This window comes from Ciona intestinalis, chromosome 3 (assembly GCF_000224145.3).
Source record: "Ciona intestinalis chromosome 3, KH, whole genome shotgun sequence".
NCBI classification, from domain to species: Eukaryota; Metazoa; Chordata; class Ascidiacea; order Phlebobranchia; family Cionidae; genus Ciona; species Ciona intestinalis.
In genome coordinates this window covers 502,029-516,601 of record NC_020168.2, presented here as the reverse complement: position 1 = coordinate 516,601, position 14,573 = coordinate 502,029, and the positions used below count along the sequence as shown (strand labels likewise).

The window sequence follows — 14,573 nt, the reverse complement described above, 5'->3', positions numbered from 1 at the left end:
TTAGTAATTTGTACCTTTGCAAATAAAATATTTTTGTAGGAACATTTTTATTGTGCAGAAAATATGTTTGGCCCCAACACCCGGAATCTTTCTTCTATTGCTATTCACATAATTCATTTTTAATTAAACCATTTTTATTCAAACAGAACTGTGGAACAAAATTTAGATTTCTTGAAAACATTCAAAATTGATACATAGCACATTAAAAGTTAAGTAGACTCGGCTTGGTTCTTCAAATTGCTGTACACGGTGTAGAATGGCAAAAAGAATCCACTTCCGATAAAAAATCCCATCTTTACCATCAATTTCCATTTGTTTTGGAACGGATTGAAAGGTAGCATGTCTTGTGCTGTGGGTGGTCCATGGCCCCCAGCTCTGACGGCTGATTGAGAAAAACCTCGTCTTACAACTACTGTGGAAAGTCGGCCAATCATCTGGTAAACGAAAGTTAGGTTAAAATTCAACAAGCTCGAACAAATCTTTACATAAACAACTAATATAATTTATCCCTTTGTTTAAAAAGGTCATAGTAAGTTAACAAAAGATAGGAATAACAGCAAATTGAGTCTTCATAACACCCAAGAAGCAATTAAATGCCAAAATGTTATTGTTATACATGGAAACATTGTGTTACATATTATTAAAATTACGCCAAGTGTTTTGTTATAATAAATAAAAAGATGCATGCCAGTTTTTACTTACATTTGTTCCTTAGTAAAACCTTTCAACAGATTAAACAAACTGTTTTGAAACGTTCAAGCAAGTCTTCCCAAAGTAAAGTCGCCGACGTGACCTTTTTCTTGCTTTATTCAATCAAGCGTTCCCCTTAATTGAACACAGAGATATCGTAAAAAATATAGTTTTTTTGGGAATATTATTTTTTCTTGTCTGTTTCTACTCGAAGTTGAACATGTGTATTCTAGCTGTTAACAGAATAAAACAAAATGTAGGCAAAATCCAACGAATACTTTTTATTCTTATAGACTTTTCTAAAGTCGAAAAATACCCCATATGAAAATTATCTGCTGAAACCAGAAAGAGTTTCTTGCGAGACCGCTGGCGCGCAATACCAGATTACGGAGTACCGAGTACGGAGTACGGAGTACGGACTTTGCGTAACACGACTATGTTTCTTAAAAACAGTCGCAAACAAACTTAAAATGGCATGCATATTTTGATTATCGTGAATAACCTAAACTTTCTAATATTTTACTCATTCACATATTTTGCAGAGTTGCAGTTTAACCTGCCAACAGTCGCAAACAAACTTAAAATGGCATGCATATTTTGATTATCGTGAATAACCTAAAATTTCTAATATTTTACTCATTCACATATTTTGCAGAGTGGCAGTTTAACCTGCCTAAACTGTAGGCGTATGCTAACTCATGTGTGTAGTAGTGAACTGGTAATGAGCGACAGCGATGTTAATCTGAGCTCATTGGTGAAACAGGAAATAAATAAAATATCGTCGCGAGGTAACAACAGTCGTTATACCACGAATGTTCTTTTCCACGCGCATCGCGCCAGATTATGACTCGTTAGAGTTCGCTTTATGACTTGTTACGACAGTTCATCGGATTTACCCCAACTATCAGAAACATTATTTCAATTTTTCAACCCTAGAATTTAACAATAATGTTCTTTTTAAAAACATATTGTATCTAACAAGTATAAAAATGTCAGCTATCTGCACTAACTTGATATCAAATAGCATTCTAATCCAATTGCAGCTTTTTTATTAACGAAATTATAAAACTTAAAAAAAAGGTTAACAAAGATTGTTGATCACCAAACCAAATAAAACAATATTAATTGATAAGCATTAACAATGTACAGATAGAGAGATAAAGCACGACGCAAGGCACAATTATTTTATACAGTAATACAAAGGCACTGTTTGTATTATTCCTAGATTTGCATCTAAAAGAACCAATTACAATCTACTATTTTGATAAATACTGAACTATTTAGTTAAAATACGATTGGTCCTTCGCTTAGTACCAATATATTGAATATTTCTCACTGTGAAATATGGTAAACTATTAAAAATAATGGCAGTACATTAACAAAAAATGAAAACAAACATGTGAATTTTTTTAACAACAGATGCTGACAATTTGTGACAAATATGTTGTTACACAAACACATAAAGTTAAATTTTAACATAATTTTGAATGAATTATAAATTAAGAGAATGCTTTTTGTTATTAGTTCTAAAATGGTTGTAAAAAAACAGCGTTACATTAAAGCTCAACAAATAAAAAGTCATGATTTGAGAGAACGCATTGAGTTAGTGGAAGTATTATCGGTGTGAGATGCATATTGCTTAGTTAACAACTATTTATGTAAAAACCCCAAAACAATTTCAAATGCTTCTAAAGTATGAAGTAACAACTTAGTATTATATTTGGTTTATTATCAAATTTGATTTCTTTGGCAACACGCTTTCTTTACATCTGGTTGAACATAGTCCAATAAATCCAGTGCTTCTTTGTATTCTTTTACTTTTTCAAATTTCCGCTTTCCACGTATGTTTAATGTGTATACCACGTCGCCATCATCATCATTATCAACCTTGTTTTCTTCATTCTTTTGAACAACTGGAATTGATTTGGAATTGGTGGCAGATTTGCATAGACGCTTTCGACTTTTGTTTTGGGAGGTTACGTTTTTTTTCTCTTCTTCTTGTGTTCTGTCCCTTCCAGGGCATGCACAGATTCTTGTGCTAACAACTCGCTTTCCAAGAAGTTCACCGGTTTCACTCTCGAGATTAAATATTGTTAAAAGTGGTCTTCTGTTTATACCAGTCTCAGTCCTACAGCTTGATAAGCACATGAACCTGTACAGCAGAGCCATGTATTCTGAGCCTGAGTGTGGGGGCTCATAAGGAACAACCACACATTCTCTTCCTTCATGTGTTAAACAGTACTGAATATTATTGCTTTTTGATTCTACCCGAATAAGGTGGGAGTTTGGGGTATTACTGTCACTGCTCTCTGTGCGACATTCGTTGCGATGGTTAAAGCAACGGGTGACAATCTCAGTAACATTGTTTGGTTTTTCAAAAACAGGTATTGCCCGAATGACACAACCACTTGGGGGCTGGGGTGAGCAGCGGAACTTGATTGGGCAATTTTCATTCATTTTGACAAACAACTTTTGCAAACTATAAGAATAAGTAAAGGGTGCACTTTTTGGTGCTGATTCAGTCTTTTCGCCAAAGTTTATTTCAAAGTTATAAATGCCAGGATATTCGTTGTTGGGCAGAAGGGAAACTTCGGTTTGAAGACTAGAAGTTTGGAGTTCTGCCAGCACAGAGTTGTTTGGCAAGGTCATTACATAACCAGAATCGGGATATTCATGTTTAGAAACTGTTGTCACCTGAGAGTTGCCACCACATTGAGTACTTGGTAAGCTTTGTGCAAATAAATCACCAATGGATTGCTGGGACGCCTGGGAGGATGTTAGAAACTCTGATACTGGAAATTCAATATCATTTGCTTTGGTAGTGTCCAACTGAAGTACGTCAACAGTTTCTTTACATTGATCATATTCTTGATTTAAATCTGTTTGCCAAGACGGTAATTCATTGTTCTCAGATAAGGTGTTCATCCAAAAATCAGAAAATGACTCTTGAGAATCAGGAAAGTTTAGTTCCGATGTATCAGCAACTGCCATGTTATAAACCTACTGATAATCTCTTTCTCTATAAAGGAAAAAGTAAAAACATTGAAAGCCCAAAGTACATTGGTTGTTATAAAGGCTTATTTTCGTCATTGTATTTCGTATCATATTTCATGATTTATAGTTGTATAAACGTGATAGTTCATCATTACTTTCATTTCTATATTTATGCCGTAGTAACTTTAATAGCAAAATTGCCATTTAAATAGGGTCTCTTTAAAAATGTGCTGGTTGCTCCTTGCGCTTTCATTGAATCCACTTCTTGCACAAAACGTATGCCAAACGTTTTGGAAACCCGATATTTTTCGCGGGAAAACTAGGCCGTAAACAAACCAAATTATCAAATAAAAGAGCCTAAGTTGACTGCTTATCTTGACCACTATTTAGTTATATGTCATATTTATACTGTGTCTAATTTTTACAACTGATATATTTCTCTATTTTGGTTATTTTACGATATTTTGCTATCGCAACGCATAATACCATAACTTCCTCTCTAGTACCCACGCTACATAACTTTTTCTCATAACATCTCTCGAACTCTTGGTTCCTTTTTCTGTTTTTTTTTTTGCCAGCTTGATCAACAAACCAACAAACTGCATGTAATAGTAGAGGTTAACGAAAAACAATAAATACACCCCAAAACTTTGTAACTGAGCATATTATAGCTCTAATATCCACACTCCTTTGCCTTAGCTTAGGAAATACAGTGTAAGGTTAGTTTTTATGCTGTTTTTTTGAAATTTTATTCTGGGGACAAATAAATTTCGCTGGTCATTGCTAGTAATCTTTTTATGTCGTCCGCTAAGCGATGCCAAAGGGAGTTCTCGTATTTTGTGTGTTGTATAATATATTGTATAAATACTCAGAAACCTACAAACCTTCATTCAGTGATGTTCAGGTAGTTGCAGCAGGTATTCATATAAGGTACATTGCAGAGTTAAATAAATAGATGTAAAGATGCCAGTAATAAATCATTCTCGGCTACTCCTATATGTTTAACGTTATTAGCTATCCAATAAACCCTAAACAATAACTGTTTGACTAGTTTATACTATCACGAAAAATTTTACACTATGTGTATGTACCGTATTTATTTATAATGTTTTATGTTTATATTGCTTATTTCTTATGAACTGTAAGGACATAATGTTATACCCGCCATGTGTTTCTGTTTGTTGTTGTTATTACACAAAAACAAAGATGAATCATAAACTTAATATTTTGCAATCTTACTTAGCCTAAGCCAGTACTATTTCAAAAGAATTTTTTTCTGTTAACCGTAAACCAATGCTTACAATTTTAGGATAAAGTAATTCACACAAGTTACTTTATTTCAGATGACTTGGTTTTAAGAATTTTTAATTATTTATCTGATACCAAAATGAATTAAGATGTCTCTACTTTGTGTTAAAGTCAAACAAGGGAAACTTGATGGGGCCCCTGACAAATTCAACACGTATGTCTCATTGAAAGTACAAAACGTTAAGAGCACAACAATATGTGTGAAAGGATGTGATCCACTTTGGGAGCAGGATTACATGTTCGAAATCAGCAGGGTAGATCTGGGACTTTCTATTGAGATCTGGAACAAAGGAGTTCTTTGGGACACTTTGCTGGGCACAGCCTGGTTACCACTTTCACACGTACCACACTGTAATGAGGAAGGAGATGGTGCGTGGTATCAACTTTATACCAATGTGAATTCTGACAAGGGAGTTGTGCCAGATGTAAAGAATGCTACTAACCACAAGGTCTTATGTGACGTACGTTTTGAACTTCCGTGTGAACTTTCTGAAAACGAGGTGGTCATGCTGCAGCAAAAACTTGACGAGTTCAATGAATATCAAGATGACACCTGGATGGTGGATCCGTTCTCCAGCACATTGAATAAGAGCAATGCAACAAGTTCAATTTCAATCGACAGTGATTACAGGAGTGATGTGAGTGTTGTAGGTTCGTACCAAACAGTGCAGCACGCCAACGCCTCATCTTCACAACATAGAGAAGCAAGAGCTTTAAAGAAACCAAAAGCTGGAAGTTTGACAACGGATGAAGCGGATAGTTATTCTCGTGAATATGGATCGGATACTGAATCTTTTGACTCCCGATGCCAGAGGTACGGAAGTGAGGAAGATGCTGAAGCCGACCGACAAGTCGGACAAGAGGATGTAGGTTTGGTGCTGAAACATGAAAGTTATGAAGACAGCCCACCCAAAATACCTGATGATCTAGCCAATTCTGCTGGTGATATGTCATTTTCTTCTGCCAAGTTTAAATGGATTCATGCATTTAATCGTGTAAGAATAGGTTTAAATGGAGAACGTGAAGATCAGCTCGGTGAACTCCACTGTTCGAGGAAAGCATCGTTGTGGAACATTGGAGCTAACAGCAGTTTTTATACAAGCATTGACAGCATGCCTGATATTCGACCAAGGAAAAAATCAATACCTTTGGTCAGTGATCTATCTATTGCAATGATAAAAAGACAAACTGGAATAACTTCTGCTCTTGTAACGTCACGGGCATCTTTGAATGATGAAGATTTAAAACTTCATGTTTACAAGAAGACTTTACAGGCATTGATATACCCTATTTCTTGTACCACACCTCATAAATTTGCTATCTGGTCTGCTTCCACACCCACATATTGCTATGAGTGTGAAGGTTTATTGTGGGGGATTGCAAGACAAGGGTTAAGGTGCTCTGAGTGTGGGGTTAAGTGCCATGAGAAATGTAGAGATCTGCTGAATGCTGATTGTCTTCATCGTGCAGCAGAAAAGAGCTCCAAACACGGTGCTGAAGATAAAACTCAACACATAATCACATCAATGAAAGATCGAATGAAAGTGAGAGAGAATAGTTGTCCCCAACTCTTCCAGTTAATGAAGTCTGTATTTGATGTGAACTACGACTCCCATCATATTTTAATGGAGTCGGCCAAGCAATGTGTGTTGGATGGAACCTCAAAATGGTCAGCAAAGCTCAGTATTACTGTAATCAGTGCACAGGGCTTACAGGCAAAAGATAAAACTGGCTCCAGTGATCCTTATGTCACTGTACAGGTTGGGAAGACAAGGAAAAGAACCAAAACAATCTATGGAGACCTTAACCCCCTGTGGAATGAAAACTTTCACTTTGAGTGTCATAATTCAACGGACCGCATTAAAGTTCGGGTTTGGGACGAAGATGACGACATTAAGTCAGTCCTGAAGCAACAGTTTAAGAGAGAATCTGATGATTTCCTTGGTCAAACTATTATCGAGGTGAGAACTTTATCTGGTGAGATGGATGTTTGGTATAATCTTGAAAAAAGAACAGACAAGTCAGCTGTGTCTGGAGCAATTCGTCTGCACATAAATATGGAAATCAAGGGGGAAGAGAAAGTAGCGCCTTACCACCTGCAGTACACTTGTCTACATGAGAACCTTTTCCATTATACTTGCAAACAGAATAATGACATGGTTAAGATTCCTAAAATGGACGGAGAGGAATCGTGGAAAGTTTATTTTGATGGACAGCAGCAGGAAATTGTGGATGAGTTTGCCATGCGGTATGGTGTGGAATCAATATATCAGGCCATGACTCATTTTTCATGCCTGTCATCTAAGTACAAAAGTTCCGGCGCCCCAGCTGTCATGAGTGCATTGCTGGCAAATATTAACGCTTACTATGCGCACACCTCACCAACCACTCATATATCAGCAAGCAACAGGTTCGCTGCATCCAACTTTGGCACAGAGAGGTTTGTGAAGCTCCTTGACCAGCTGCACAACTCTCTACGTATTGATCTATCAATGTATAGAAAGCATTTCCCTGCTTCTAAGCCAGAAAAACTCATTGACCTCAAATCCACTGTCGATCTGTTAACTAGCATCACCTTTTTCCGGATGAAAGTACAAGAACTACAGAGTCCGCCACGTGCAGGCCAAGTGGTAAAAGATTGCTGCAAAGCATGTATTCGCTCAACATATGGTTATGTCTTCAGCAATTGTTCAGAGATTTCTCAGACTGATAAAACTGAGGAGGGTCCAGAGGAAGGAGGACCTCGGATTGATGACCTAGATTTTTGGACTCAGCTTATTACGTTGATGGTGTCAGTCATTGAGGAAGATAAAAACATCTATACCAACTATCTTAACCAATTTCCCAGTGAGTTCAATGTGGGGCAAGTGTGTGCAGGTGAAATGTGGAAAATGTTTTCAGAAGATCTGGAGAAGGGGTTGCTAGAGCATGCTCAACACAGGCTGTGTAAAACCACTGATTACATGAATCTGCAGTTCAAAGTTAAATGGCTGTATAAGGAGTATGTGGCCCCACTTGATATGTTCCAAGATGCCGTGCCGGAGTATTCACAATGGTTTGAACCTTTTACCATGGACTGGCTTGATGTGAATGAGAAATTGTCGATGGATTTTCTCAGTGGAGCATATGAACGTGATCGACGTGACAGCTTCCAGCAAAGTTCTGAACATGCATTGTTCTCGTGTTCTGTTGTTGACATCTTCACTCAACTTAACCAGAGTTACGATATTATAAAGAAACTGGAGTGTCCTGATCCCCAGGTCGTAAATCAATTCATGACTAAATTTGCGAAAACCATTGAGAAGGTACTTGACACATACGCTGAAATGGTGTCAAAAGATTTCCCAAAACTTTGTGCAAAAGAGGACACTGCATGTGTGCTTATGAACAACATACAGCAGCTGAGGGTGTTGCTGGAAAATCTGTTTAGAAACATGGGAGGTGAACAACTTGATTCTGTCACAAGCGACATTTTAAAAAGTTTGCAAGTTAAACTCAACGTTCGCCTTGGAGAACTCAGTGAAATATTTGGCCAAAGTTTTACACAGAGGATTGACAACAGCATTAAAGCAATGGGAAACTTGCTGTGTAAGATAAAAGGCAATGCCAATATTAGCATTCAACAAAGATCAAGTGATAACATTGCACACGAGGCTGATAACGTATTGCGGCCACTGATGGATCTTTTGAATGGAAGCTTGGAGATGTTTGCCAAGACCTGTGAAAAAACAGTTCTGAAACATGTTCTGAAAGAGCTGTGGAAGCTGGTTGTTAAGAGTCTAGAAACTTCTATTGTTCTCCCGCCATTGAATGATATTACCGGTTCCCAACTTCTACGCAATGCAGCGAAGGAAATATCTCAGTTCTCCAAATTCAGGGACCTTGCACGGGAAGACGTCAGCAGAAACTTGTCTCCCCGACAATGTTACATTTTGGACGCCTCACTCGACTCCATCAAGCAATACTTTCATGCTGGTGGAAAAGGGTTGCGTAAAAATTACCTGGAGAAGAGTGAAGAGTTACAATCATTGAAGTATGCACTGTCACTGTATACACAAACTACGGACTCTTTGATCAAAACATTCATTGAAACACAAACTACACAGGATGAACCAAGCGTAGAAAGCCCACAAGGAGAAGTTTCGATCCAAGTAGACATATACACACATCCAGGCACTGGGGAAAACAAACTTACAATTAAGGTTGTGGCCGCAAGCAACCTAAAATGGAACACAACAGGAATGTTCCGGCCATTTGTAGATGTTAACCTTGTAGGACCTCATCTAAGCAACGTTCGACGAAGGTATTCAACAAAAAGTCGAAGCAATGCGTGGTCACCAAAGTACAATGAATCTTTCAGTTACTCGATCGGTAACGTGGAAAAAATCTCCGCTTACGAGCTTCACTTATGTGTAAAAGATTATTGCTTTGCACGAGACGACCGTGTTATTGGAGTTGCAGTGATGCAGCTTCGTAACATATCTCAACAAGGTTCATGCGCCTGTTGGTGCTCACTCGGTAAAAACATTCACCTGAACCAGACGGGCTGGACAGTTTTACGAATACTGTCTCAGCGTGCTGGTGATGAAATTGCTAAAGAATTTGTTCAGCTTAAGTCCAGCACACGCTCGCTGGAAGAAGCTTAATCTAATTGAACTACCTAATTCTGTGCCATGATATGCCTTCTCCATATTGTCGCAATCGCACATCACAATTATGTAATTTAATGTTAAAATTCAGTGAACTAATTATTTTCTTACACTTTATTAATGTTGCAATCCTGTATGCAGGTGTATTAATTTTAAAGTGTTTTTGGGTTAAAACAGTATCTTTATACACATGGTGTTTTTGTTTTTCATGTGAATAGGTTCCGTTATCAAGTTTCCTATTGTAAGTTGTATCATGTAGTTTTATTTTAGCAGTGTTGTTGTGATTATGGATAAACAATATTTAAATCTCTACCCTTCCGTTTTGTTCAGTCATAGTTATATTTGGTTCAGTATACACATTCCAACCATGGGAATAAACAGTTGTTTACATGTGTTTTTATCTATTTATTACTCCTGCTTTAATAATTGGTGTAAATTACTTGTTAACCTTAATCCGAATATTTCTGTACCGTACTTTGTTTTATGTTTCCTTCATTTTCTGAGCAGTTTTGTTTTTGTCGATGTAGTTTTGCTGCAATTTTAGTATTTTAAGCAGCAGGTATTTAAAGCTTGTAAATTTCTCTATCGAATTTTGATCACAAAGTATTTTTATACAGTATCAATTTGTTGCTGAGTTATCTCTGCTGTAAAACTTCATTTGATAAAAAGTGTCATGGCAGTAACATTTTGCATGTCAAATATTTTATGCTAGTTGTGCAGTTCTATAAGTTTATTATATGAATATTGTGGATGATAAATTACATGGTGATCATATTAGCATTTCATATGAATGTAAACCTTATACTTTTTCTTCTGAAATCAATCTTCGTTGTGCAAATATCCTCCTTGAATAGCAAGCACCTGCTGTTTCATTAATCTTTTACTTTTCAAAATAAGATATTTCCATTAAATATTGTTTTTAATACCACTTCTCTCTATCGTTTGCAATAACATATAGTGCAAATATCTTTCAATGTATTTGTGCATTTATTACGATCTCACTCTTTGGCACACGAACAACTCGTTATATGTAAAACAAGTATTCTCTCTTAATTTTAATTTGTTTAACATTTATTTCCTATAACACATTCTATGCCTTTTAACGCATTTTATTCACTGTTGCATTTTTTGCTTGCTTTTTAAGAACCAGATAAGCAACAACAACAATTACGTCCTTGTCTTTTTTGCATGCACACTGTATTACTTTTATCAATATTTTCGGTTCAAAAAGATTCCTAAACTATTATGCTTCAATATGAAAACAGAATCATTTTATGTTTAATACGTCCTGTGAATTTATTATTAGGAATTAGGTTCATTAGGCTTTGTATCTGTTAAACATGGCAATGGCAGCACGCAGCCTCGGCAGGTTATCCCAGAAATCAACTTCACTTTTTCTGTGCGACATGCAAGAAAAGTTTCGACCCAGTATTGGTGAGTTTTTACAGTTTTATTTTGAGCGAAATATGTTATGTTTTAATTTGGTCATAGGCATACAAATTTTTATTTGGCCATTTTTAGGACAAACATAATCATTAGCAGATGAATTTTGTTCAAATAACAATTTACTTCAGTAAATGAAATATATTTGCAATGTTTATTGTTTTAGCACTTACCAAGTTAAAGGTGTCATTAAATTTAAAACTGTAATGTTATGCAGATGTTATATTTCAAAACAGGTTATAGTTTCCATGGTATTTAACCACCATATAACTTGACTATTGTTGCAACACACACAAGTTTGCTTTCATGATCCTTTGTGTTTTCCATTCTACTTACACGTCAGCCCAAAACAAACATAGATTCGAACTTACCACTTGTTTTTCAAGTGCGTTTTGAAACACAACAGCGGGTGTATTAAAACCTTCTGTGTGATCCCACACAATGGTTACCACACATAAATGCTATTTATATTGTAGGCTTGTGTAATGGTATATTGCACTCTATTTGTTCAAGGGAGCTATTTATATTCTCAGGGAAATGAGTAACCTGTAAGACAATTAATATGTACTCCAGCTGTGGCCACTCTTTGTTATATAAATATTGTATATACGAATATTTTGTTGAATATACCCTCAGAAATAACCATAAATGTAGTGTGTATAAATAAATATATAGGCCTATATTACATAATTAGGTACCAATGCGGAAACACCATTTTATTTCATAAATAACATAATATGACCTAAAATAAACTGCACTGTGTTATCCCGGGTTACAAATATCCTGTTATATTTTTGATTCTTCCCCATAGTATTGTGTTCTGTTCATATATTAGATTATGTCATATCTAATGTGAATGTCTGGTATTTTTCTATCTATTTATATCTTGCGTTATTCTATCCCATTGTTATGCCCACTTACCTCGCAAACCTAAGTGACGTAACAGACTAAATATTTTTACGTTATCCACGCGGACACGCCACTTTAGTGGAAATTGTAATTAATACTTAGATGGCCGATTCCTTTATTACATAAAACCAGCTATTGTGATGTCATAATATTGACGTCATACTCAATTTATAGATCTGTGTAATCTGATAATGTCCATTATATTCCATACATAATTAGTCATATGGAATTATGATTTATTCTTTCTTGTAGTGGTATGTAGCTAATACATTCATTTTATAAGAAGGGGTAATTCATTAGTACTTGAATTGGTATATTAGTATTCATTCACAGGACTTATTTTTTTTAGTTTATTTCCCTCAAATTTTGGAATGTTCCAGAAGAATGAACGAACTGGCAAAAATCATGAAACTTCCTACAATTGTAACTGAGCAATATCCCAAAGGTATAAATATATTTGTGCATTTAAACAACCACATAAATAAATAAATATTGCTTACATGTATAATTAATTTACTTCCTAATTTTCGCCATTATTTTTGTTTTGTTGTAGTATTATTGTGAATAGTCATTCGGCCATAATATAGAGCAAATTTTGTTTTTCATGTTACATTATCTAGTGGCTTCAGCCTTCATAAATGAATGCCCTTTTTTATTACATGTTTTTACTCATGTCACCATTTGTTTTAGGTCTGGGCCCAACTGTGGGTGAACTTGGTGATGTAAGCCATGCAAAAAAGTTTGAGAAAACTTGTTTTTCAATGGTGCTACCACAAGTTGAAGAGGAATTAAAAAACAATAAAACCAAGTCTGTCATTTTATGCGGCATCGAAACACAAGCTTGTATATTGGTGGGTAAGAAGTTTTTCAGCAAACTTTAGTATATTTAGAACTTAATTAACCTTATGTTTTGAGTCGGCCAATTTCATTACAATGTTGGTGTCTCCAAATACTTTAGTTATGCAGAAGCAGCATTTTGGGGCTTTGTTTTTCTTGCTTATTACTACTTACATAAATATTTAACACACTGATGGTATCTGTGCATTTCCAAGCATATGTTGTGTGTTGTAATCGATAGTTCTACTTTTGGTTCGATCAAACTCAAGACACGTAATTGCATGTCACATGGCTGTCTGTTTGATTTACGCTCTATGTCAAGAAGTAATTGCACTTTTCTGCTATACTTCAAAATTAAATTTACCGTTCCTGCACGTGTAATAAGGTACCAGAGAAAGAACTTGTTGACACTTTGTTTTGCAGAGAACCACAACTGATTTATTGGATTTAAATTACGAGGTCCATGTTGTTGCTGATGCTGTTTCTTCAAGGTCCCAGGTATTAATTTGCTTTATATGGTTATGAGTTGTTACTACATAAGGAGTAGCTATTAATTGTGGTTCATATTCATCTGTAACCGCCAGTTGAAATCCGGTTTAAACAGATTATTCCAGTTCTCCTGTAGTAACCACAACCTATTTCTCAGTATTGCAAGATTAATGTTTGTGGTGACAATAATCTTGTTTTATCAACAGGTTGATCGTATGTATGCCATCGCTACAATGAGGCAGATGGGTGCGTTTATAACAACTTCTGAAACGGTTTTATTGCAACTTTTAGGAGACGCAAAACATCCCAACTTTCGTGAAGTAGTTTTTCAATATTCACAATAAATGTTTTTTTTGTTTGTGTTTGTAAATTTTGCCCAAAAGTTTTGAAGTTTATATCTTAACCTTTTAAACCACTTAAATTTTGTACATTTTTAAAAATTTAATATTTGTAACATTTGTCTATATTAGGTTGGGGTAAGATGGTTCATGTTTCTGTTCTCTTTTATTGTCCCGTTTGGTAGTAATCAAAGAACATCCATCTTACCCCCATAGCAATATAGTAGGTTGGGAAAAGATGGAACACTTTTCATTCTATTATCTTGTCCTGTTTGGTAGAAAACAAGAAACATTCGAAAAGTTATAAACCGTTTTTAATTGTTGAAAACACGACCAGGATATTTGAATTTTATGTGCTAAAGGTGTCCCATCTTACCCCACAGTAATAGATTAATATTTGCTTAACAGGCACAAAAGTTAATCACCACGTCTGCTCCTGACAGCGGTTTGCTTGATTCGTTTGGTGGAGCAAAGCTTTGATGGAGTTAATTTACGATCGTTGAGCGTTGGAATAATCGCGTGCAAGCTTTAATTCTGTGTTTTCTCTATTTGAATTTTGTACCTATGCAGCCTGCCCCGATGGCTGCCAAAGTGCGTTGTATTATTAATAGTTACGAGAGTAACGTGGGCAAGTCGTTCTCCTTGTGTTGCCCATAAGGGACACTCGTAGTTCTACGTCACTTTCACGGATGATGAATGTTTCACGAGCTCGATTCCAATTACTTCTATAAATCAATATACGAATGCAGGTATCTTGTACCGTGAAAATGAACGGTTTCCAAATCTGTGCGGAGTGGTGCTAATAAATTAAACTTCAGAAGGTTGTGTTCTGATTAATTGTATCGCAAATAAATCCTGTCGACATGTAACGTTATTGACTGCTCGTGAGTTCGAGTAATAAAAGTATCAGTTTAGA

At 35.8% G+C, this 14,573-nt stretch overlaps 3 protein-coding genes and 1 long non-coding RNA gene across 4 annotated transcripts; 2 read left to right on the top strand and 2 right to left on the bottom strand.

Moving 5' to 3' along the window:
- Window positions 1–28: 28 nt before the first annotated feature.
- LOC101242815 lies at window positions 29–861 on the bottom strand. The gene is made up of 2 exons (XR_717164.3): window positions 703–861; window positions 29–434 (listed from the first exon to the last, which is right to left on the bottom strand). It is a non-coding gene; the product is annotated as an uncharacterized LOC101242815 (long non-coding RNA).
- Window positions 862–1,722: 861 nt separating this feature from the next.
- p53/p73-b (transcription factor protein) lies at window positions 1,723–3,705 on the bottom strand. The gene is given in 1 exon segment (NM_001078328.2): window positions 1,723–3,705. A coding segment is annotated over 1 exon segment (1,260 nt). The 5' UTR covers window positions 3,682–3,705; the 3' UTR covers window positions 1,723–2,421.
- A 1,326-nt stretch (window positions 3,706–5,031) lies between these two features.
- LOC100176945 (protein unc-13 homolog B-like) lies at window positions 5,032–10,946 on the top strand. The gene has a single exon (XM_002124327.5). It carries the CDS (start codon window positions 5,082–5,084, stop codon window positions 9,636–9,638), a length of 4,557 nt encoding a protein of 1,518 aa, XP_002124363.1. The 5' UTR covers window positions 5,032–5,081; the 3' UTR covers window positions 9,639–10,946.
- A 2-nt stretch (window positions 10,947–10,948) lies between these two features.
- LOC100187172 (isochorismatase domain-containing protein 2-like) lies at window positions 10,949–14,526 on the top strand. Its single transcript, XM_002124251.5, has 6 exons — window positions 10,949–11,075; window positions 12,343–12,438; window positions 12,684–12,844; window positions 13,254–13,328; window positions 13,526–13,639; window positions 14,066–14,526. Exons 1-6 carry the CDS (start codon window positions 10,982–10,984, stop codon window positions 14,135–14,137), a joined length of 612 nt encoding a protein of 203 aa, XP_002124287.1. The 5' UTR covers window positions 10,949–10,981; the 3' UTR covers window positions 14,138–14,526.
- The last annotated feature ends 47 nt before the right edge of the window (window positions 14,527–14,573 follow it).